This window comes from Leptosomus discolor, chromosome 17 (assembly GCF_034619465.1).
Source record: "Leptosomus discolor isolate bLepDis1 chromosome 17, bLepDis1.hap2, whole genome shotgun sequence".
Taxonomy (NCBI): domain Eukaryota; kingdom Metazoa; phylum Chordata; class Aves; order Leptosomiformes; family Leptosomidae; genus Leptosomus; species Leptosomus discolor.
In genome coordinates, this window is record NC_141407.1 from 3,767,314 (window position 1) to 3,790,786 (window position 23,473).

At 54.4% G+C, this 23,473-nt stretch overlaps 1 protein-coding gene across 2 annotated transcripts; it reads right to left on the bottom strand.

Annotated features, from left to right (window-relative positions):
* Nucleotides 1–589: 589 nt before the first annotated feature.
* ZNF341 (zinc finger protein 341) lies at nt 590–22,886 on the bottom strand. Of its 2 annotated transcripts, none has more exons than XM_086474768.1 (15): nt 22,856–22,886; nt 18,031–18,141; nt 16,695–16,882; nt 14,981–15,133; nt 14,082–14,321; nt 12,706–12,886; nt 10,583–10,667; nt 9,338–9,528; nt 8,193–8,386; nt 7,164–7,372; nt 5,659–5,755; nt 3,919–4,051; nt 3,416–3,527; nt 2,570–2,640; nt 590–1,389 (listed from the first exon to the last, which is right to left on the bottom strand). In XM_086474768.1, exons 1-15 carry the CDS (start codon nt 22,884–22,886, stop codon nt 875–877), a joined length of 2,511 nt encoding a protein of 836 aa, XP_086330894.1. In that variant the 3' UTR covers nt 590–874. The 2 variants fall into 2 exon arrangements, with proteins under 2 accessions (XP_086330894.1, XP_086330892.1); XM_086474766.1 differs by having other exon boundaries at nt 12,691–12,886.
* Nucleotides 22,887–23,473: the final 587 nt, after the last annotated feature.

Consider the following 23,473-nt stretch of genomic DNA (forward strand, 5'->3'; position numbering starts at 1 on the left):
AAGTACCTTGCAGCACCTAGTCCAGAGCTGATGCTAGAAAATGGCTCGTGGATGCATCACAGGTTTCCCCTGTGACCCTGGACAGGTCACTTCACCCAGGCCTCAGTCTCCCCCGCTGTACACAGAAGGTGTCACGTTTAACTGTCACAAGGACTGACTCATCGATGTCTAAGGCACTTGGAGATCCTTGGATATGGAGAAAAACCATGAAAAGAACAAACACTGTGGAGAGAATATGAACCAGAGAGAAGAGCCAATACATGCGCGTGCTCCCACCCGCCGACTCCACACAGCACATGAGGTCCACGGTGTTTATAACACATGTAGTACAGACAAGGTGATCTTTCTACTGACAGAGACAAAGAGGAGAAAGATACCAGAGATAAGTCTATCAGGATATTTCTGAACAGTGTTCCCAAAGGATCTCAGGATGAACTTGCTTCCACTAGGAAGGATCAATTGTTTGCTCTTGGAAAGGCCACCCAAATACTGGGCAATACAGCTTTTAGGCTGGAAAAAAAAAAAAGCTGTGATTTGCAAAGCCGCCTGATTTCAGCAGCTCTGTTTTTTGCAAGTTTGCATGCTCCTTCTTACCCTGATTCAGGGATCTTAGTCTTTCTTGTCCTAGGCTGACCAGTGATGCAGAGGGACAAGAAATAATGGAGCCATTCACGTCAGTGCCTTGTAGCCATCGGTGGCTTCCAAGCAGTCCTCTGCCCAAGCATGGGAAGAACAAGTGGAGATGAAAGCCATTCTCTCCCATATCCATCTACCTCCCCACAAGAGCTTTGGTCTTTTTCACTGGAATAAATTTCAGCACCGAGTCTGACAGCCCCAGCAGCAGCCCTCAGCCACACAGTGGCTCTACGCATTATCACTCCGTCGTCTGGATGTAAACAGGGACAGCCAGCATGGTGCAGGGGCCGTCCGAGGCAGTCTGCAGTTCTGCCAGGGCCAAATCGGATGCGATGCTGTTGGGCTGCCCAGGAACGACAAGGTCCGAGTCAGCAGCTCCTGACCCACCGACCACGATGGACAGGACTGCGTCCGACTCCTGGAACGGTTCTTTGTTAGGGCCACCTTCGGGGGCGCTTTCCCCACCGGCACCGTCCTTCAGCTCTGCCAGATCCAGCTGGTTGGGGAGGGAAAGGCCCGCCTTGCGCCCCCGCGCCACCCGCTTCTTCTGGGGCTTCCTGAGCTGCAGGTCTTTGTCCTTGGGTGAGCCCAGCCGGCACTTGTGGTCCTTCATGTACTTGTGGCGCGTGAAGCCTTTGCTGCAGGTGGGGCAGCGGTATTTGTAGTTGCCGGTGTGCGAGCGCTGATGCTCTATCATGTGGGCTCGTCGGCTGAAGGACTTGTTACAGTACTGGCACTTGTGGATCTTCATCCCTGCACAGAGCACCGGAGGAGAGAGAGAGCTCAGTGAGAGACCCTGCATCCTACTGCAGGAAAACCTGGAGCACATGACCGCTTCATCTCCCCTTCCAAGGAGATGTTCCCTGGTAACAGCATGAAACAGCCACCTCCTCACCCAAGAAGCCCCGTTGTTTTTCAGCATGCTCATTAAAACAAACCAAAACCCCCATGGCCTAAGGAGATGTTGTGTCAGGCAAATCTGCAAGAAAAGGGTGAGCAACTACACCTGGAATGTCTGTGTTTTGGAAGGACTAAAGCAATAGTTCTTGCCTCAAATAAGAGGATTAAAATATCACCAGCAAAAAATGTCGGGTAATTGTGATGAAAATGCAAAACAGTGCTAAACTCTGATTTTTTTGCAAGTGTATTTGGTAAGTAAAAAAAGTTTCACTTTTTTTTTTTCCTGCCCGAGTATGGGGATGTACAGTCTGAAACAAACCATCCATCTGCACTGTCTGCACAGTCCCATCTGATCGGCCTCTGCAGGGCTTTAGACATGACAGGCATGAGAAAAGACTATGAGTTTTACCCCGAGACAAAAGTCAGAACATCCCCTAGGCATGGGAATAAATCATTTGTCTTTATTAGGCGTGGGAGCATCGGGTTTGGAACACAGGCAGAAAGGAATCAAACCCCAAGAGATCTCCTTTTGAATGATGGATGGTATTGGGGAGGAGTGGACAGAGCACTCTAGAGTCATTTGATACAAAATGCACCGAGTACTCCAGCTCTGCTGTGTGTCTCGCCAGCAGGCCCTGCCTACGGATTTACATTAGCTTAGAGAACCGCCCAAAGCTCAGACACAGCTCACTTACACAGGCCTGCAGCAACAGAGATAAGAAAAAATCTAAAGCTAATAAACAATATTAAGAATTTAGGCCTGTATCTGGGAAACGCTGTACCTCATGCAGTGGAAAATCCTCCCACAGGAAACCAACAGTAGCTGTGTTAGCTTAGCGGCGGGTGGAGGGCACCGCAGGAAAAGTACCGGTGACGAACACCCTGCGCTTCTGGGGCTATAAAGCAGAAGCACTTTCACAGTTTGCTATCTCTGGATTCTCGGACTTACTCCTGTAACATGCTCCTGTAGCACCACAGCGAATCCCAGCCCTTCGTTCCCACCCACCGGCAGCATGGGCACGGCTGCACTTACCCGAATGGGACAGTATGTGAGCCTTCAGCTTGTCAGGCCTGTTGAACTCTTTATTGCAGCCCGTGTGGCTTCTGTGAGAACAACAAATGCTGGTGAGCAGCATGAATCAGCTGAGGATCAATGTATAAACAAATCCTAGACCATAAAGAGAACCACAGCCCTTCTCCCTAGCAGCACCCAGACAGATCCCTGGGTGCAGTCACAGTAGGAGCTCCACTAATTCAGCCCTTCTGGAGAGGGGCAAGAAATAAACTGGCTGCTACAGGGACATGTGGCTTCTGCTAGACCATGCGTGGTCTGTGTCACTATGAATGCTCCTAAAAGCAGCAGGTTCAAGATCCCGGCTGGAGACAGAAACACTTTGGAAGGAGCTACAACCTTTGGAAGGAAGGTTGGAGCAGGGAGAAGCCAGTCAGTCTTGGCTATCTCAAAAGGCCCATGGAATGCACCTTACAAACCTGGGTTTCTCTGGCTCGTACATTAACTCCTACATTGCCAAGTGCTTTTCGAGACATGGCAGTCGGGCAGAGAGCTTTGTGGTCAAATAATACTCTTTCTCTTCCCCAGTGCTCCCCAGGTGCAACCCCCAAGCTTCCCACGCAGGCAGGCATTATTTTACAGGGCTTGATGAACTGAGATGAAACGATGTGGCCCCACAGGAAGTCAATGACAAAGAACTGGGACTTCGGGGTTCCCAGTTCAACAGCACACAGCATTCCTGCCTCCCCAAGAAGCAGTGGATTGGCAGGCAGATGCCACACACATGACCTAGGGTACCTGCAGGAGACATTTGTTCCATCCCAACCCCATTGAGACATGCCGCCACGCTGCCGACACACTACGTACGAGAAGGGACATTTGTATTTCTTAAAAGGCTCATGGATCAGCATGTGTCGCTTGAGCTTGTCTTTCCGATTGAAAGCTGCATCACACACCGAGCACTTAAAGGGCTTTTCACCTGGATAAAAAAAGAGACCAAGAGTCAGAGAGAGTCCAGTCGTACAGGGCTGCTCTAGTCACGTACGGGATTCCCTATGGCAGCTGTGCCACTCTGCTGCTTTATAAACCTCCCCAAGCTTCCCTGCCCTGCCTGATGGGTAAATGGATGGATACAATCCACCCTGTGTGCTGCTCCTGCTCTCCAGCGACAGTCTCCTTCACTTCTGCAACCGCGGGCAGTGGGGAAGCCACCTCTATGTCCCACTTCTAACCGGTGCAGGACTGGGCACGAGGCTGAACCAAAACCATACACCTCCTGAACCCACGTTACCACAACTCTGGTTATCAGGAAAATAGCTGGGACGTTGCAGGGGGCAGCAAGGACGGTGACAGTGAGGGGGAGCCCGTACCTGAGTGGATGTGGGCGTGCAGCTTGAGGTAGTGCTCCCGGCGGAAGAACTTCTTGCAGATCTGGCACTTGAACTTGCTGCCCCCGCCATGTGTGGGGATGTGGCGGCGCAGGTACCTCTCGCAGGGGAACACCTGTTAACACACAAAAACAAGGCTAAGAGCCAGCAGCACACGTGGGACATCACTGAGCCTGCACGGGCGTGGGAGGTGTGGCCTGTATAGAAAGTATCAGAACCTCCTGGTGACTGCTTTCTAGGAAAGGCTGCACTGAGAAAACCTGCAGTTTTGTGAAGGAAAATACAGCTCGAGCTTTAAAAAACAAACAAAGGAAAAAACCAACCCAAACAACAACAACAACAACAAACATCCAAAAACCCCTAAACTTTCTTATCCTTAAGAAACACATAAGCTGAATGCTTGCTGCTGAGTTTTATAACACCATTCTGCTGAGGACCAGCACCCCAGATGGATGCCCAGTCCCCCACCAGAACCAGCAGTAGGATGGGCTGGGCAAGGACCCCCAGTAGTTACTCCCTTCCCACAGTGTTAACTTCAGTCTGTGCTTCCCAATCATCTGTTACCAAAGGCTCCCATTTATGGTCTTTATAAAGTCAGTATCAATGGTTCCTTTGGCTAATGGGGATACTGGAAGTAGCCAAGCTAAGTGAATTCCTAATGAGGACGCTGCAAGCACACATCTGAGGGGAGCACAGGAGGGCCAGAAGTTCTGGTACCCAGGACTGTGCTCTCACATCTCCAGAAAACAGCAATATTAGTAAGAATACAAACAGAAGTAAAAATTACTGCTGCGGATACGGGCTTTCAAGCCCCTATGCTGTATGTTCAAAATCCCACCCAGGCTCAGAAGGGCATCTGTCACCTGGTGAGGGAAGTGGAGAGAAGACAGGTAAAGAAAGGGTTACTAACCATGGCAGGAGTGTGTTTCCCCTTCCTGAGCTACCTCAGTACAGATTGGTCACTCCTTTGAGATTGTCCCTGCCCCCACTGCAGGATTTTCATTTCCTTTGCTATAAACAGAGGAGCAAGGGTCCAAATTTTAGTCTGGATTTCAAAAAATAATTTATTAGGTTTCAAACCCCACAAAATTCTGCCCCTCAAACCCCCTCAGGGGCCGTGCTGAAGAGAGTATTTCCAGACAAAACCTACCCGGGCATCCTTCCAGTCCCAGTCACATCACTCGGACAAGTTTCTCTTTGCCAAGGACACAGAACACTCATTCAAAAGAGAGGAACGAGGGGGAACCCAGAGACTTCTGTTCCAAGAGGAGAATGAGGACAGCAGTAGAGGTGTACGAGCTCCCACAGGACCCAGGGCTTTCCATGCCCAACCCTTCCAGCCATAGGTAGCCAGGCATGGTGGGTCAAAGGCACTGCTGCCACTCTTAAGACTTCCCAAAACCAGCCTCGCTCCTCCTGGTACACTTGCTTTTAAGAAAGAAGAACAGCAGCCTTTGTTGTCGTGGGAATAAGGGAGCTCCCCTGACAAATTCTGCTCTGCAAACAGGAGAAAAGCCAGCACTGCGGGGAGGAACGTACTCTGCGTGAGGCCAGAGAGCTGGAGGCCAGGGGTGCAACCCCCTCTGTCTCTGAAAAGCACCTGGTGAGCCTGCCAGTCCGTACTGAGGTAGGAAGGGAGAGGAAAGGGAGCCGAGGGTTCCCATCCCCCTCAGAGCCTTAGCTACATGTCCAGGGCGGCTCAGGCAGCCGTCACCCACCCACCTTCTGGCAGTGAGGGCAGGGGAAGTTGTGCGTTGCCGTCTGCAGATGGTGCTCCAGGGCTTCCGGGGTGGAGTACTTATTGACACACTTCACACACCTGAATGGGGAGAGGAAGGACAGAGCCTGTGAACAAGGCCCCCGCCAGCAAACCCCCCCCACGGCAGGCAGACCCCAGGCAGGACTGCCCAGCCCACTCACCAGCCACCTTCCAGGTTGAGTGTTGGTAGGGTCAGTTCGGAACAGACAATACCACCACCCCCCAGGTGCTCTGAAACCTCAGCAACCCACACAGCCAGATCACACTCACACTTAGCATCCATCACGAGGGGGAGATGCTGGAAAACTGGGTGGAGAAGCCTTTAAATGGCTAGTGCTCTTCCACACAGACTCCCACGGGAACACCCAGACCCAAACACATATTCCACACTGCTTTGCTATGAAGAGAAGCCCTAAGTAATGACTTCACCTTACTTAAAACGCCTCCTTCCATCTTCATTGCATGAAGCCAGCAGCTGAGAGTGGGGTCACAGCATAACAACAGTGTTACCCATGGCTGGGGCAGCCACAAGATGACACGCTTCCATGTGGGGTCTCCGGTGTCTTCAGCTCATGTCACCACCTCTCTGAAACCACCTTGGCCCTTTCCACCCAACCACCTGTTCTCACAGACCCTGGCAGTATTTCTGCCAGAGACCTCTGCCAAAGCTGACTGAGAATGGGCAATGGGGACATGTATCATCAACAATGAATACAGAGGCAGTCACACCACGTATCTGCTGTGAAACCCTTTTTCCTGAGATCAGACTAAAACCTCCTCAAACATAAGCAGGGCTCTGACTTTAAAGATCCCCGCTAGCAAGCTGTAGGATGAAGCTCTGCAGTGCAAGGATAACCAGAAATCATGGGCTACGCAAGAAGTAGCAGGTATTTATTCCATGAAGCTCCTAGGTGACTTCAGTATCTTCTGGGCTTCCTACTCTTCCTGCATGTCTCTACAGGCATTTTAAAAGCTCCACAAAGCTCTTCATGGATCTCCTCACTCTTTCTGTCTACACCAGTAGAAAGGCTTTCCCAGACCTTTACACAAACCCTTTCACAGCAAAGGGACAGGAGATTTCTTCCAGGCACAGCTTCTACAACCCACACTTCCTTTGCTGCACGTGTTTAAAAATCACAGAAAACAGGCTGGGAGAGGGCTGCTGGGTCTCCGGCCCAGCTCAGTGCAGGATCAGCTGTGCCCATCTGACTTTTGACTGGTGGTAAGAGGACTTGCAGTAATGGGATCTCGGCCTTTCACTCTCTTTCTGAAAGGTTCCTTGCATTCAAAGTGCTTGGCCCTAGCAGCTGGTGGAGGGGCCCCCCATTTGCCACCCGCGTGCCCAAAAGAACCGCAGCCACTGAACACGTGGCCCCCTCTTCCCTCTGATGTCCCTTCTGCTCTCAGCCAAACACACTCTGCACCCACTCACTCCTACAAGCCTTGTGAGCACTGATTGCTACTGTACTTGTACACGGCCACGTCCTTCTTGGGGCTGTGCTGGGGCAGCAGGCTGTGGGAGTACTGGTGGACACCCAGCTCGTACAGGGAGGGGAAGTCCTTGCTGCAGAGGTGGCAGCGATAACTCAGCTCCTCCTGGTGGCTCTTGATGTGCTCAAGGAAGGACTCCAGCTTCTGGAAGGTCTGAGCGCAGGTCTTCACCACACATTTGTACACCTGGGAGAAGGGAGAGCGCCCGGAGTGGCACACCATGGAAACAAACAGGGAAAATCCTCTGCCCACCGAGTGGCCTTCCTTTTTGGAAACCATTGCCACTGGTTCATTTACAGAAAGGGACCAATGCCCCTTGACCCACTGTGCTGGAGACCAGCTGAGCTGATGTTATGAACCAAGCAGCACTGTGGTTCCCAGAGCATCCCACCACGCCCACAGCTCAGTCAGGGCACAGCAGCGAAACCCTGCCCCGCACTGCAGCAGGACACAACGAGGTGGTAAAACATCCCCTTTGTCTGCTGCCTTTCTCAGAAGAAGAGTCTTTAAAGAATGGTGCAGAGCAGCTCAGCATCAAAATGTGGCTGACAGCTCCAGATGAAGACAACGGCAGAAACAGCAGAACCTGCTGGGAGTTGAAGGTTCTACAAACACAGATTGTCAGGGCAGTCCCCTGAGAAAGCAAGGTGGGAGAAAGGGCTGTTGGTGTGAACACCTGAAACTGCTCTAGTGGGTGAGACCACTACACTGCAGCGGTGACTGTCCCACGACCTGAGAGCTGCCACCTACACTGGAAACTTTGGACTTTGCTTCTTTGCTGCTTCTCTAGCACCCAAACCTGCTCAGCTGACTTCTCACTCAGCAGAGGGGCAGCAGCGGAGTTTTTCAAAGCCAGACCACACAGCTGCAACCCAGACATGCAGAGAGCCGAGCTGCAGGGGAGGTGCTGGCAGTTTCACAGAGCAAGAGGCCCAGGACAGACCCTGGGCACTGTATGAAGACCATCCCAATCTCACCACCAACACAAGGCACCCTCTGTCCTTACCTGCTCATTCTTGTGCTGTGTCATGTGCGATTTGAGCTGGAAATAGGTGTTGAATTTGCTGGGGCAGAACTGGCACTGGTAAGAACTATCGATCAAGACCACCTGCTTGGCTTCCAGTTTGCCTCCCTCGCTCTCGTCCAAGGGGCTCATGTCTTGGGGCGGTGGTGCAGGGTTCCTTGAGGGCTGAGTCAAACCTGGAGAGAGACAGTGACAGCCTGCTGTGAGACAGCTCTGAGAGCTGCTCCGCAAGCACCATGCTGCTGACACACACCAGGCCTGGCTCTGGGTCCAGGCTCTTCCTTCTGTTCAAAGACAGATTCTTTACAACAGACAAATCTCAGTCTCTAACAGGGTGGTTTTAAATTTGTCCGCAGATTATTAAGGGATCTGACTACTCCGTCTTCCTCTCCTTAAGCCATTCTCTTTTTCCAGGGACATAACTGTGCTCTGTGGAGCAGCATGCAGAACAGGCCTCTGCAGTGAACCAGAGCCAGATTTACTCCCACCTCTGGCAGGGGATGGGAGGTAAGATCCAGCCAGTAGCTCAGTGTCCAGTCTGCAGAGAGCAGTTCCAGCGGAGCCTTGTCCTAGACATGACATTGTCACTGCGTTCCCTCCCCTCCTACCAGGACTGAGGCCACCAGCAGAAAGGGTATCCAGACACCGTCTGCCAGCAAGGACCTCTTCTCTGCCTCAAGTATTTTCAGTTGGCTGCTGGGGCCAGACCCAGCCCGGGCATGACTTGCACATTGCAAACAAGCCAGAGCACTGGGCTGTGCCAAACCACCGGCTTGTCTGGCCACTAGACCGGAGCTGTCAGGTGCGGTTCATGCACTGCCAAAGTTGCACCTGCCAGGGAGTGAGAAGGAGGAAGACACCTCACCCTGCCTGCAGGCACACAGTGGCACGGAGTTCGGAGCCACTGTCTCCACCAGCACCTGAATCCACTGTGGCTGGGGGTACGAGAGGATGCACCTGCCAGCTTGTGATTTACTTCTCTAGTGCGGGCTGCTAAAACCTGCAGGAGGAAGGCAAACAGCACACACAGCTCCTGTCTCCCCTCCCTCCGTGTGGAGGTGCAGGGATGTGCAGACTCCTCCCACCACTGCTCTGCCCCATGCACATGCCATCCCAGGGCAGCAAACCTGTGTTGTCCTCGTCCTCCGGCTGGTTGGGATTCAAGGCCATGACCTGCACTGTGATGGAGTTGCGGGAGATAGTGCACCCCAGCCCTGGAGGCCACACTTTATGGGTCTGCATGTGCTTCTTCACATTGGACTTCTGGGCAAAGGCTCGGCCACACACGATGCACTGGAAGGGCTTCTCACCTGTGTGACTGAAGGCAGAAGGCACCGTATCAGCAGCCGGCAGAAGAGGAGGCAGCCTCCAGGCACGGGCCATGGTGGGGTGGCTGCTGCAGGACTGCGCTAGGCACTTTGCTTGGCAGATCAGCACCTGGCCCAGCCAAACAAGGGCTTTGAGACCTGACTAACCGCAGTAAGGGGATTGTGAGAGGCCTGGGGAAACAAGCCTGGTGCACAGACAAAACACTCGTGGTCTGGGGACGACAAGTGATCAAAGAAAGAAGTGGGAGAGGAAGACAGCTCTGCAGCAATCACCATCGGGGCATTCACTGTCAAGGTCTCTGCACGGACTTTGGGGAGCCCATCACTTTCTCAGGGGTACAACCCTTTTCTTCTCTGTCACCCCTCCCTCCCCTGCACACATGTCTCTTCTAGCTTGCAGTCCCTGATCTCCCTGAATTTGCTCTCCCCAGTCCACAGCATAAAGGCCTTTCTACCCTGCCCTTTGGCTTCAGGAGAAGGAGCGGACTCTAACACAGGGAATACATCGTGGGAAGAGTCCAGGCTGGGAAGGTGAGCGAAACCTCCACTTGTTCCTTCTCATCTGTCCCAAGTCCAGCAGACTCCACTGGGGAAAACTCTGAAGATTTCAACTGCCTCCTGCCAGAGAAAAGCTCTCTTATGAGAGCTCCCTGTACAGACACTGAGCTTGGCTTATAGTTTGCTAAGAGCAGCAAACGCAAAGGCTGCAGCTTGCTAGGGAGGGAGAGTAGACAAAAGGGCAGAGGCAAGCAGTGGAGGTGCTGCTGCTCCAGTGACCAGGTGACAACAGGTTTGGCTTTCAAAGTCTCACCAGTGAGGAAAACAAGTCTCCAGTGCCAGCCCATAATCAGCAAGATCACATCCATGTACATCCAGCCTTCACCCCAGCCACTGGGAAGAAGGTGTCCCGGAGAGGGGGATGAAGGATCACCTCCCAGCGCAGCACAGATTCTGGGACATGAGAAACGCAAGGTCTGCCGGAGCAGAGCTGTGCCCACCTCCACCCCAGCCACTCTGCTGTGCCCAGGTTGGCAGCACCGTTACCTTCTGATGTGCTGCTGCAGGTCGAAGTTCTTGGTAAAGGCCTTGTCACAGTAAGTGCATTTCAGCTTGGGGGACTTGGGTTTGCCTGAAAGAGTGCACACAGGAATGAGATCACACGGCACAGCCCTGTCCCCCCTGCGCCACAGGGCCCTCACCCCAAGACATGTCTATTCAGGACCAAGAATAAAGGGCTTATGAGAGGATAAAATCTGCCTGGCCAGGCTGGGGAGAGGTTATGGGCACAAACATATATTTAATGTAGCCTGAGCTACCTCTAGAAGTACTGAGGAGAGCAGTAGGGGAGGGCAGGGCATCCCCTTCAGGCATTAACCACTCCAGGGACCCTTCCAGTTGTGCTACAAAGCACTTACTTTAAAGGCACATTGGGCATTGGGAAAAGACACAGGATTAGAGAGAGGAAGGGCCCCAGTTCTGTCTGTCTCCTATGAACCCCCCAAGGTCAGCCATCAGCCAGAGCACATTTGTATTTCTCCCATCCAGAAGATCATCTATTTATCTGCTATAATGAGGTATAAAACAAGGGAAAACAGCAGAACCATGGGCTGCTCTAGGAAATTCTGGACTGAGAGCTGCAGCCTGCATGATCATTCACACCTCTGCAAATAACGCTAAAGCCTTGCCTCTGTACGGTTGTAAATCCAGAGGCCCAGCTTTCCTGGGAGGCAGGCCACAGGGCTTTCCTCCTCCTCACGCCTGGGACCTCCCCTGTCACTCAACTAGGTGTGCTTCCAGCACGCCAGCACTGGGCAGGCTCAGCCAGCGGAGGATGCGACTCCTCCATCCTGTAACGGGGTGTGGAGAAACGCCAGGCTCGTAAGGTGCCACTGAAGCAAAGTAAAGCAACGTGTTTATCGTGGCGTGGATAGAGCAAGGGCGAGAGCTGAGCAACTTCCTCATCTGGCAAAAACCAGTGAAAGGTTAAGATTGCTGGCATCTGCTCTCCCTTCTACAGACCTTGTGAGGGGAGACAACAGCTGAAAGAGGGAGCCTTGCTGCAGCGAGACGGCTCTGTTTTCGCTAAAGAGTGAGGAACCACGCAGAAAAACAGTTTCAGCACAAAACTCTGAAGGCTACGATGCCCTGGAGTGAAACTTCTGCTTAATTATCTAGAAAATTAATATCACAGTTAACACCCCTGCTTAGGTTAATGAGCATTATACAGATCATGCTATACACGTATGTCTGTGTCACTCAACTCTCCACCTAACTCATGCTATACATAACCTGTGGGACAGGAAACAAAGCATTAGAGAATAAAAAGAGAATAAGGGGTAAAAACTGGGAGAAAGGAACTGAAGATCTAGAAGAGACGGTCGACGGGCTGTGCTCCTCTTCCTCCACCCGAGACAGGGACACCTTCTCGGTAAGAACTGCGCCTTTGTCCCTGGCGAAGAATTCCTGGGAAAACGTGGCCAGCATTATTACAGGAGACTGGCGCCACTGCACTAAGGGCCTTTATCAACAGCAGTTCCGTACCTGTTGTATCTGTCGCCTCAATCAATGACCTGTGTTTGCAACTTTGCGAACCTGTTTCAGTGACAGTCCCTGGGGGGGCTCTGACCGGCAAACGGCACGCCCTTACTCTGAACGCGACAACGGGCACAGCCCTGTCCTGCCTCACCTGGGGACAGGAGCGTTTTCCTCACAGGCACTAAAACACATGGCAGGACGGGTCTGCTGAGCCCTTGGGAAGAGTCTTCAGGGCCAGGCCACATCTAGCCCAGCGGCCTTGCGGCAGTCTTCCTTGGGTTAAACCTGACCAAGCTCTAACACTTTCCTCTGCAGGATCTCCCCATTTCAGGCGTGATCCACTAAGCATGTGGCTGCAGAGATTTAGCACAAGACTGCCCATGCAGCAGCACAGTGACAGTCCGTTCACGTGCGGTCAGAGGTGACAGACAAGAAGCACATCCACACTTTGACCGGCATGATAGCTTCATGCAGGGCATCGTGTTCCTCCTCTAGAGCTGCATGCACAACCAGTGCCACCCCACAGGGCCTGGAGAGCCCGTGGCTCAACAGTTCACTACAGGACAAGCATGGTGGCCTGCAGGTTAGTGCAGGCCAAATGCTGTAAGGTCACTTACCTTCCTGTAGCCCGCTCTCGTTTTTGCAGCGCCGACTTTTGGCAGCAGAGGTGGAATCAAAACCAACCACACTGCCTCCTCCTGCGCTGGTCAAGGGTGTGGGAGTGCTGGTGCTCTTGGACTTGAACCCCTGCTTCCCAGGGCTGTACACAGGAGGAGAAGGGTACACAGGACTTTCCACACACTGGCTCGGTACCTGCAGGAGTGCAATCTATCAGTGGAAACAGGTTTCCCGCACAGTTATACTGTGCCCTGATCTCCAGCAACACTGCCACACCAGGCTATTAGTCTGGCTGAGTTTTCTGCCTCCTGCCAAACTGGATGAAATTCCTGGTTCACCACTCCGACAATGCATCCTGACTAAAACTAACACCCTGCACAGTGTGAAACTCTCCTGTTGAACGTCACAAAGTATGCAGCAGTTATTGCAGCAGGAACAGGACAGCAAAGAAACACTCTGAAGGGGCTGTCTAGTCCCCCACCTACACCTTATGCCTACAAGAGCTTCTTATCCCTCCAGAGCAGGTTACCAGAACAATCACTGCTGACTCTGTGGGTTTACACCAGCCCTGAAGGCAGGGGTCTCCAGGCACTGCTGCCTGCCCTAGCAGGACCGCAGAAGGGAAGTACAAGAAAACTCCCGGTGGCAAAGGACAGCTGTTTACATCAGCAACAAGATTAGAAAAAGACGCTTAGAGAAAAAGACAGAGGCATTAGCAGAGGGTGATACGGTTTGAGGGCGTTTCTGTTGCCCACCCTGATAAATTAACACACACCACTACATATCCAACATCCCCCTCCATTTCTGACCACTGGCACTTCCAGATCAGATGCCAGCTACAAAGATAAGGCCAAAAAACCTCTGTCACACCCAGTAGTTTTTGTTGCAAAAGGCAACGGCAACGCCAACGCGGAGGCTGCGAACAGCTGACCCACCGGTAGATCCACCCCTGCCTGTGCCTCTCTTGAGGAAGAGCTGCCTTGTCAAGGTCGTTGATATTTAGACTGGATTTTTCTCTCCACTTAAGCCTGCAGTGTGCGGCGCAGTGCTCTGCACCTCCCTGGGAGGTGGGCACCTCACCTCAGCTCCCTCGCACTCCCAACACCTGCAGGTATCCCTTGACCACAGCAGACATTCAGGCCTCCTAAGCCTGTGCCAGCCAAGCCCTCCGTCCCTCTTAACTGTCTCTCTTGTTCTCAGAATCCCCATCAACTTGCCGACATCCTTCTGTTCAGCACCTTCTCCCAGAGGAAATAATCATTGTCAAATAACCCAACACACCTCCCCAGACTCTACCTCCACATTTCTAGTCCAGGCGACTCCCGAGCAGCCTCGTCTGTTACGAGAGGCCCAGGAGGACAGAGCCCCTGCGGCCAGCCCCCGGCCTTACCTCCATGGGCGGATAGGGCTGCATCCCCAGCGTTTGGATTTCCACCGTGCTGTTTGCTGCCATAGGAGCAGGCGCACTGTACACTTCGACCACCCCGCTGCCGCCGGCGCTGGGCTGCCCCGGAGCCCCCATGCTCGGTGGGGGAGGCGGCGGAGGCTGAGGAGGGGGTGGCGGTGGGGGAGGTGGAGGCGGGGGTGGCTGGGAGAGGTAGCCAGCTCCAGTGTGCATACTCAAGCTGCTCTAAAACCAGAACAGGGAGAGACAGTCAAGATGTTGAAAACGCATCAGAGAAGTGTTGGAGGGGCTGCTCCCTCACACACGTTCCAAATCCCAATTCAAAACAGCACCTGCAGGAACCGCGACGATGTCTTGACACAACGCAGCACTGTCCAACTGCCAGGTTGGACCAGACTGTGCTGGCTTGCAGAGGCTTGGCATGACCTGTCAGTAGACATTGTCTCCTCCAAAACCCAAGTGCTCAAGCCCCACTGCATTTTTTTTTTTTGCTTTTAATCCTTCTGGTTACAAAGAACATTTTCAGAGCATGGAGAATGCATACAGCCTGGCCAGCCCTGTGGAGAGCCCAAAACAATCATCCCAGGAGGAGAGGGATCCATGGAACAAACTGACAAGGGCTCTGGAAGCCAGCGGGGGGCTCGACAACAAGCTGGAGAGACCACGTTACAAAGATCTGAGCATCCAGCAACAAGGACGCCAGGAGACAGCAGGCCCTGGAGCTATCCTGCCATTTATCCATTGCTCCTTCCCGAGCCTGACTGTCGGGTTGGGAAGGTGCCCAGGATTCAGCACTCTAGAGTCTGATCAACCGACAGGACTCTCCTGCTGTGCAAGCATGGCCCCAGGCAGCAGGACTCCCCAGGCCCACATGTGCCCCTTACCTGCGCCGGGGGCGGCACCGCAGGCATGGGCTGGTCCAAGGATGTAAAAGCAGACATGGCCGACATCAGCACCTCATCACTGACTAAGATGTTCCCCTGCACCAGGGTCTGAATCAAAGGTGACGGGGGAACAGTGATGTACGTAGAAATTTGCTGAAAGAAAAATGATGCATTGTTGACCAGCAATGGGACAAAACAATAAACAAAAAATGATGACACGACGATGATCGTGGGGCTGGAGCAGCTCCCCTGTGAGGACAGGCTGAGAGAGCTGGGGTTGTTCGGCCTGGAGAAGAGAAGGCTCTGGGACAACCTTATAGTGGCCTTCCAGTACTGAAAGGGGGGCTACAGGAAAGCTTGAGAGGGACTTTTTACAAGGGCATGTAGTGATAGAATGAGGGGTAACGGTTTCAAACTGAAAGAGATTTAGATTAGATATAAGGAAGAAATTCTTGACTGTGAGGGTGGTGAGACACTGGCACAGGCTGCCCAGAGAGGCTGTGGCTGCCCCCTCCCTGGCAGTGCTCAAGGCCAGGCTGGATGGGGCTGGGAGCAACCTGGTCTGGTGGGAGGTGTCCCTGCCCATGGCACAGCAGTTGGAACTAGACGGCCTTTAAGGTCCCTTCCAACCCAAACCATTCTACGATTCTATGACACTGATTTTTACTGAACCTCAGAGTCTCTCCTTTCACAGTCTGATCAGCAGGTGAGCCACAGTAATTATCTACAGCTTCCTGCTGAGCTCACAGTAGTTTCTAGCTGTAACAATAAGGCAGCTCCAGAAACGTTCTTCAGAAAGGGAGGTAAAAAATATCACAGTGGCTCCGGAAAGCTGACACTGGCTACAATTCAGACTAGGGGTTATTAAACAAGATCTGCAGGACAAACTGGTCACAGAGAAGTTCAGGCCTTTCCTGGGTGCTTCCCCCAGCTAGGGAAGGTGGGGAACTGAGGGAGGCTGCTCTGGCTGCAGATGGTGAACGTGAGGCTCATCTCTTCAGACTGGAGTCAGATGATAGGAGGGGAGGGAGGCTGTTCCATTTTCTGAGTGGAAACAACCCATGTTTGCAGCCCTGGGACAGCACCATCCACTGGCACTACGTTAACTTGAAAAAGTTGGTTTGAAAGCACTTTGGAAACCACCACGATTGCAGACACAGTACGTGTCACGCACAAGGGACTCGCTCCTGAGAAGTCTGTTGGGAAGGAGAGTTACTCCAGAGGGGATATTCCTTTAACACTCGTCACACCACATTATGTGGGCTTATTTGCAAGAAGCAGAGGACAGATGCAGGGATGAAGCTGCCAGACATCGCCTCCTCTTCCGCCCACAAGCCAGACCACCGCCCAGGGGACAGCAAGAGCCATTCCACCCCGAGCACTGCACAGCATGCACCCATGCACCTGGCCAACCTGGCAGGCTGTGACGCTGGGCTCTTCAGCAGAATCAAAGTCTGGCTGTAGCACAGGCACAATAAGAAACGCCTCCTGTCCTAAAGAAAGGGCTACCAGACACTCGTGCTGGAGGACACCTCACTGCGGAGGACCAGGCAGCTTTAACCATGAGGTCAAAAGCCAACAGCACCACAGCTGAGCCTCCTAGAAAAGAGGTCAGTCACGAGGTATCACTGGATCTAAAAGCATCACCCAGAGGTCCCCCCACTCCCAAGACCACGGCAACAGAGGAGTAGAGCCTCTGCCTGCAGCACGGTACCTGCCGGCTGGCGCTCGGAGCCTGCTGCACCGATGTGATGGAGGGGGTGTACACACTGTTGGTGGCCAGCGAGACTGTGGAGAGGGAAGGGGCATTTCCCTGGCACTGCTCTCTCTTGTGGGTCATGAAAGCAGGCAGTGAGTTGAACTGCTTCTTACACTTCCCACAGAGGAACACGTCTTCGTCATCTGCAAGTAAGAGGACCAGATCACTGCTCCAGGCTTTCTTCTGCATCCCCCAGTGCTACCCCTAACACCCACAGCTGTAGGAGAACAGACACCTTTCGGACCTTAGCACCTCAAGGGGATCACCACCAGGAGAGATCAGCTGCAAGGACCACACTGTCCCTCCTCCCCAATCCCAAACTCTCCCTTTAGGGAGAGCCAACTAATGCCACTGAGCCCATCTCAGCCCTGCTGCCATATCTGAAACCTGCCATCTCCCTGTGACAGCCTGGATCCCGTTGTGTCTTCTCAGCCCAAAGACATGAATCCACCCAGCCTTGCTCCTGTAGCACCCTCTGCTTTTAGTCAAAGCAGCTTCTTCCAAAGCACATGCGTTAGGCCGGCTGAGGCAGATTTTATTACTCAGGTTGCACAAAGGAAGAGAAGTGACTTGGATCAGGGCACGGAGGCAATGGCAGCTTGTGTACAAAAGCTGTCCCCTCCCAAGACCGCTGGTCTTTGGTGCCTCTGCTTGATGTTAGAAGCAGAAAAAAAGACAACCTGGTTACCGTGTCCTAGATGAAATCTGCAGCGTTAGCAAACCGCACAAGCACACACCATTTTGCACCTGATCCGGTCAGACTCACAAGGCTGTACCTCCTGATTCATAGCCTGAAGCAGAACATTTCTGGGGACACAGACTATAACTCCTCCAGGGGACAACTTGGTATCCACCCAGCGAGTCCTAGTCAAGGACTACGAGTGTTCATGAGCACATAAATGACCAGTTCCCGTATGCATTCACACAGATGGGTACTCAATGACTGGAGTAGCTGCACGCCCCTAGAGGATGAGGAATGGCTCATTAAATAAAAAATGTGAACAGCAACAAGCACTAATGGCAGGGAGAGCGGCTGCTCCCTCCCTTCATGCCTTTATTGGAAATGCATGGTCAAGTCTATTGTCATGACCATCTCCAAAAGCATCTCTGCTCGCTTGGGCACCTGCCCCCTTCCTCCTGCTCTGCCTAGTCCTGCCGAGGACCCACAACATTCGTAGCAGCGCCCTACACGTACAGCTGTTTGCCAGCTGTTGCAACAGTGCACGCTGTAGGAAGAGATCTGCAGCCCTCCCGCCCCTCTTCGCTGTCTCCTGGTGCTACCAGGACTCACCCATCGACTGAATGGCGGTGGAGGAGTTGACATTTTGAGCAGACGGATCCGTCACACCTCCTTGACCATCCAGTAAGGACTGCACAGCCAGCACCGTCTGATTATCCATTCCTGAAAGGAGACACAAGCATGGATGGCAAATCAAGCACGGCCTGAACATGGAGCGCTCGGGCACAGCCAGCTCGCTCACGAGTTGTGGAGGGAAGCTGCTCGCTGGCTGCTGCTGCCTTCTCCCACAGAGCCACTCTAACCTTCCCATCCCCCTCGACTCCACAGCATTAACTAGTACCAAAGCAACACTCCCACCTGCCTCTGTACACTCCTTTGATACAAGAAAAGGGAAGAAGGGCAAAGAAAGTCAAAACAAGGCTTGGTTTCAGGCATTTGCTGCAGAGGAAAGATGCTTACAAACAGTGGGTAGGAAAAGAGCTAAGAAGTAGGTATTTGGGATGTCCCGGGCCAGACGGCATGGCAGCCTGGGCCGATCTGCCTGGGGACACAGTGTGATCCAGCACAGACAAGCCCCAAGCTCGGTGAAGGCAAAATCCTCGGTGTGCAGCAACTCTGTCTCAGCAGCAGTGTTAGAAATGCCTCCCTGTTTTCAAGACCAGTGTTCCCAGATCTGATTAGGCACAGGGCTAGGAACTGCAGGAGGACTTAGATACAGCTTTAAGAAGGAAATATTAAGCGTGGATTCCTGGGAGAGACGCTTTGGGGAGGACTCATTCAGCCGCCAGCTGCCATCCCGGTTCTGGGACCCGCGGGAGAGCAGGACTGTGGCTCCCCCCACCCCCAGGACGATGCTCCTCCACGGGCTCCTCTCAAGCGCGAGCTGCCGGTCACCCTCTCATTTCCATGTCCCTCGGGACTCCACGAGAGCACAGACACCCAGCCAGATTTGTTGTCAGAATCATCTCTCTTGCTTTGGCACAAATATTTTTCACTACAGCTAAAATGTTCTAAACTATTCCAGATAAATACAGGAGATGGGGACTGCTCATCTAGGGAGACAACCTGGCCAGCAGCATGTGACCAGTAGATTAAGCGCAACACACACTTTCTTTTTAGAAATCAGATGTAAAGATACATAGAACAACCTGATTACGGAAAAAAAATAGGGAAAAGGGGTGATTTTTATGCACCACTCCTCCCTACCATTCCTTTATGGCAAGGAACCCACGAATAAAACAAATGGCATGCCAGGGTTGGATGTTCTACCTGGCATGGATTGAGGGAGGAAAGAAGTGGTGGGGGGGGGTGTGTTTCTTCAGTTGTTTTTCACTTTTCTTCAAGATCTTTGCAAAACAAAACTGTAAAACTCTGAACTCAGAATTACGTGCCACAGTAAGAAGCAAATCTATCGGTCTGATCACTTCCAAGCAGTGAGGTGAGGACAGCTCCGGACAAGAGGTCGTGCAGCAAACAGCAGCAGGAAGGAGAGTGAAAGGCCGTAACAGATCACAGCATAAAGGAACAGCGCAGCAGAAGCAGCCACCGTTGTAAGTGCCTCTTGCAATTGTAAAATTTCTCCTGGACAACCGCGACGTTACCTCCCTGATGGGCAGTAGCCATATAACCCACAGTACTTTAAAGATACTCTAAATACTCATTTCTCCTGCATCTGCAGTGTGAAGCCGGTAACGCGAAGACTCTGCGAACACCTTTTCCATCATTTCACCAAGAAGAGGTCGCAAACGCTGCACGTGCCCCTGGGAGAGAGGAGAGCACCGCTCTCCAGCTGCCGGGGAGCAGAGGGCACAAACAGCTACCGGCAAGCAGCAGAGCACACTCCTTCACACGCTACCGTAAAATTACCACCGTGCCCATGGGAACCCTTTCACACAAATCACAGGGAGGCACAGCAAAGCTGCAGGTCCAGTTCTGCAAGCCTTCGCCTGCACAGAGAGCTGCAACCAGCCCTGCAGGACAGCCCTGACAGCAGAACACCGCTGGAGCATTCCTGGGCGGACCTCCTCACATCGGCCGAAGCCCTGCTTTAAAATACACCTCCTTGTACACAACAACCCCCTGGCCAACTGCAAAGGCAGCACTGCAGGCTCTTGCTGGCAATCCAAACCAGAGAGTGAAACGGAGCAGCCCTTCTTCAGCAGAAGGAAGCTAGCAGGATACAAAAGAAAAAGGGGGATCAAAAATACCGGTTAAGTATATTAGAGGGACAATTAAGAACAGTTCACAGCAAGAATGCCACCCTTGATGTGCACGGCACTGGACAACTGGGTTTCCTTCCGGCACATAGCCAGATCTTCCAAGTAAAAAAGCCAGATGATTGCCTCAATCCCACTAGCAGAAGTTTGAGGAGAAGCCAAGGCCTGAAGGCAGGCCACAACGATGCAGCAACACCATCAGTGTTGCATTCAGCCTTCTGCCGGAGAAAAGCGACCCAGGACAGCAGAAACACGTTGCTCTTCATTCATTTGGCAATTTGCACAAATGCCCACAGAGTCCCTGGAGTTTCACAGGGTAAATGCACAACACCACACTTAACACTGAGGGAAATCGCCAAGTTCAGGGTTCAGTCACCCACGAGGACAAGCAGCCTGAGTTACTTGGTTACACCGATGCGTTCATGGCCATCCAGGGACTCCAGGAGAAAGCTCTGGATCAATCCTGCACTGATTACTGTTAGCACCAGTCTGCAGGATTTTCTTCACAGCCACAAAACCTAAAAAAAAAAAAAAAGCCATCTCTTCTCTCCTGGCAGCAGCGGGCTTTCCCCAGAGCCTGACAAAAACGAGGTGATTTGGGGAAGCCAGGATAAAAGCACAAGACTACTGATTTGTGCTCTTTTCTTCCCTTTACATTTTCTCTCAGTCAGAGATGAAACAAGACTGTCCATTTCACCCAGCTGCTACTTTTCCCTCATGCCCCGAATTTCCTGCACGGAGGCTTTTTTCTGCCGACACGAGCATCAGGTGCCTGAAGTGACAGGCAAAAATGCACCTCTGCCCCACAGCACCCACTGAGAACACGGCTGCTCTCAGCACCGTACACAACTGCCAAGCCACCATCGACTTGTAATCGAATCAACAGGACAAAACAAATAAGCTCAGCTCCTAAAAGCTGCCAATTGTTGTGGGCTTAAAAAAAACACCAAACACGCTTTTTCTTCAATTTGCTAAAACGTTTTGATCTCCTGGATTCTGTGAGGAAACCCACACAGTGAGAGGTGATTGCAAAAAGGAAATAGGGAACCTGATTATACAGAGAGTGCTGTCAAATGCACCGAGTAACCTGACAAAATAGAGAGAAATATTTCTCCTTTGCTCCTCTTTCTGCTGCTGCGATCGCAGGTGCTGTTTGCAAAGCACAGGGCGAAGATCCCAATGCAAGGCCTTCCAGTCAGTGGCATCCCCCCACGTAAACGAAAATACACATGTAATCCAATTTAGGAAATAAATGCCTTGTGAAATAGTTTTTCTCCATCGGGGCTGACCCTGAGCTCAGTGTCAGGCTGCCACAGCTCAGCACATCCCAGAGTCCCCCTCGGATGGCACCTGCCTATAACAGGCCACAATGCCACACTGGGACGAAGGCGAGCGCGAGCCGTTCGCCCGCACACTGGACAGGAGCCAGGCGCTGCCCTGGCTGTGCCGGAGAGCACGGACCTCCCCACTAACACACACACGCAGGGGCCAGCACCCACCCGGGGACCATCCCCAGGGCAGGCAGGGAGGTGGCACGTTGGTGGGGCCGGCAGCGTGAGCCCCGGGGTGTGGGGAGGATGGGGGGACCCCAGCACGCGGGGCATGAGGGTGCCCAGCTGCACGGTGCTGTCCCAGCGCGCTGGGCACAGGGACGGGGAGCAGTGGGAGGGCAAGGGGCACATGAGTGATGGGGGTGCCCTGGGGACTGGTGATCCCCTTTTCTGGGCACAGAGACAGGGATGATGGGAGCACCCCAATGTGCAGGGCACAGGGGCAGGGAAGTGATGGGGTGCCCTGGAGCACCGGGCACAGGGGCAGGGTGGTGATGGGGTGCTCCAGACACAGGGGCAGGGAGTTGATGGGGTGCCCCGGGGAACCGAACCGGGCACAGGGGCAGGGAGGTGATGGGGTGCCTCGGGGCACCAGACACAGGGGCAGGGTGGTGATGGGGGGCACTGGGGCACTGGGCACAGGGGCAGGGAGGTGACGGGGTGCCCTGGGGCACCGGGCACAGGGGCAGGGAGGCAATGGGGTGCCCTGGGGAACCGGGCACAGGGGCAGAGAGGTGATGGGGTGCCCCGGGGCACCGGGCACAGGGGCAGGGAGGCAATGGGGTGCTCCAGACACAGGGGCAGGGAGGTGATGGGGTGCCCCGGGGCACCGGGCACAGGGGCAGGGAGATGATGGGGTGCCCCGGGGAACCGGGCACAGGGCTAACGGGGGCTGCCCGGAGCACAGGGCATTGGGATGGGCGGTGCGGGGACACCCCGAGGCCGAGGCAGGGGGTGGCACCGGGCCGAGAGGTGACAGGGATGCCCCGGGGACGGCGCGGCCAGCCCGCTGCGGTCCCGCCCCGCCCCCGCCGCGCGGGGCCGCTCGCGCCGCCCGCCTGCCCCGGGGCCGCGCCGGTGCGCGCCGCCGCCGGGGGAGGGGGGGGGGGGGAGGGGGAGCGGGGGAGAGGGGCGCGGCCCCGCGCTGCCGGGAGCCCCCCGCGCCGCGCCGGGCCAGGCCTCGCGGGGCGGCCCCGCCGCGGCCCCTCGTTCCCCGCGGCGGCGGCGGCAGCGCGGAGCGGCGGCGCTGGGCGGGGGGAACGAGGAGAGGCGCGGCCCCGCCGTTGGCCCGGCGCGACCCGGCTGGGCCCGGCGCGGCGGCCCCGTTACCTTCCAGCGCCTCGAAGATCGCCTGCGCCATCTTGGAGCCGGGGCGGCCGCGACCCGCCAGCCGGAGCGGGCACCGGGAGCAGCGCCGCCGCCCGCCGCCAGGGGGCGCCTTCCGCCCGCGACGGGCCCCGGGGAGGGCGGGGGAAGGTGGCCCGGGGGCTGTCCCGCTGCTCTGGGCAGCGACACCCCGGGCGTGTGCCGCCGGGCCTGGCGGGGGTCTCGCGTTTAACTTGGGCTGCGGCGGAGCGGCACCTCTAGCAGCGCCTGGGGAGTCCGCAGAGGCCGGGCCCCGCCGAAAGAGGCGGCAACAGCCCGGCGGCCGCACATGCCCCGCTCGGGTTCCTGGCGCGGCGCCTGCGAGGGCCCGTGGATCCCCCGCCCCGCGTCTCTGCCGCGGGAGGGCCGCGTCCCCGGCCCCATGGGCCAGGCCGGGCCGGGCCGCCCCGCGGGGCCGACACCGGCGAGCGCTGCCCCGCCGCCTGCCTCAGCGGGAGGTTTGGGCGGGACGCTCCGCGCGTCCCCCATTGGTCGCAAGACAGACGCTTCCCACCAATGAGCGGTAACGGTGCGCCACCTATTGGCCAAGAGCGCCGATGGTCAGCGGGGAGAGCCTATGAG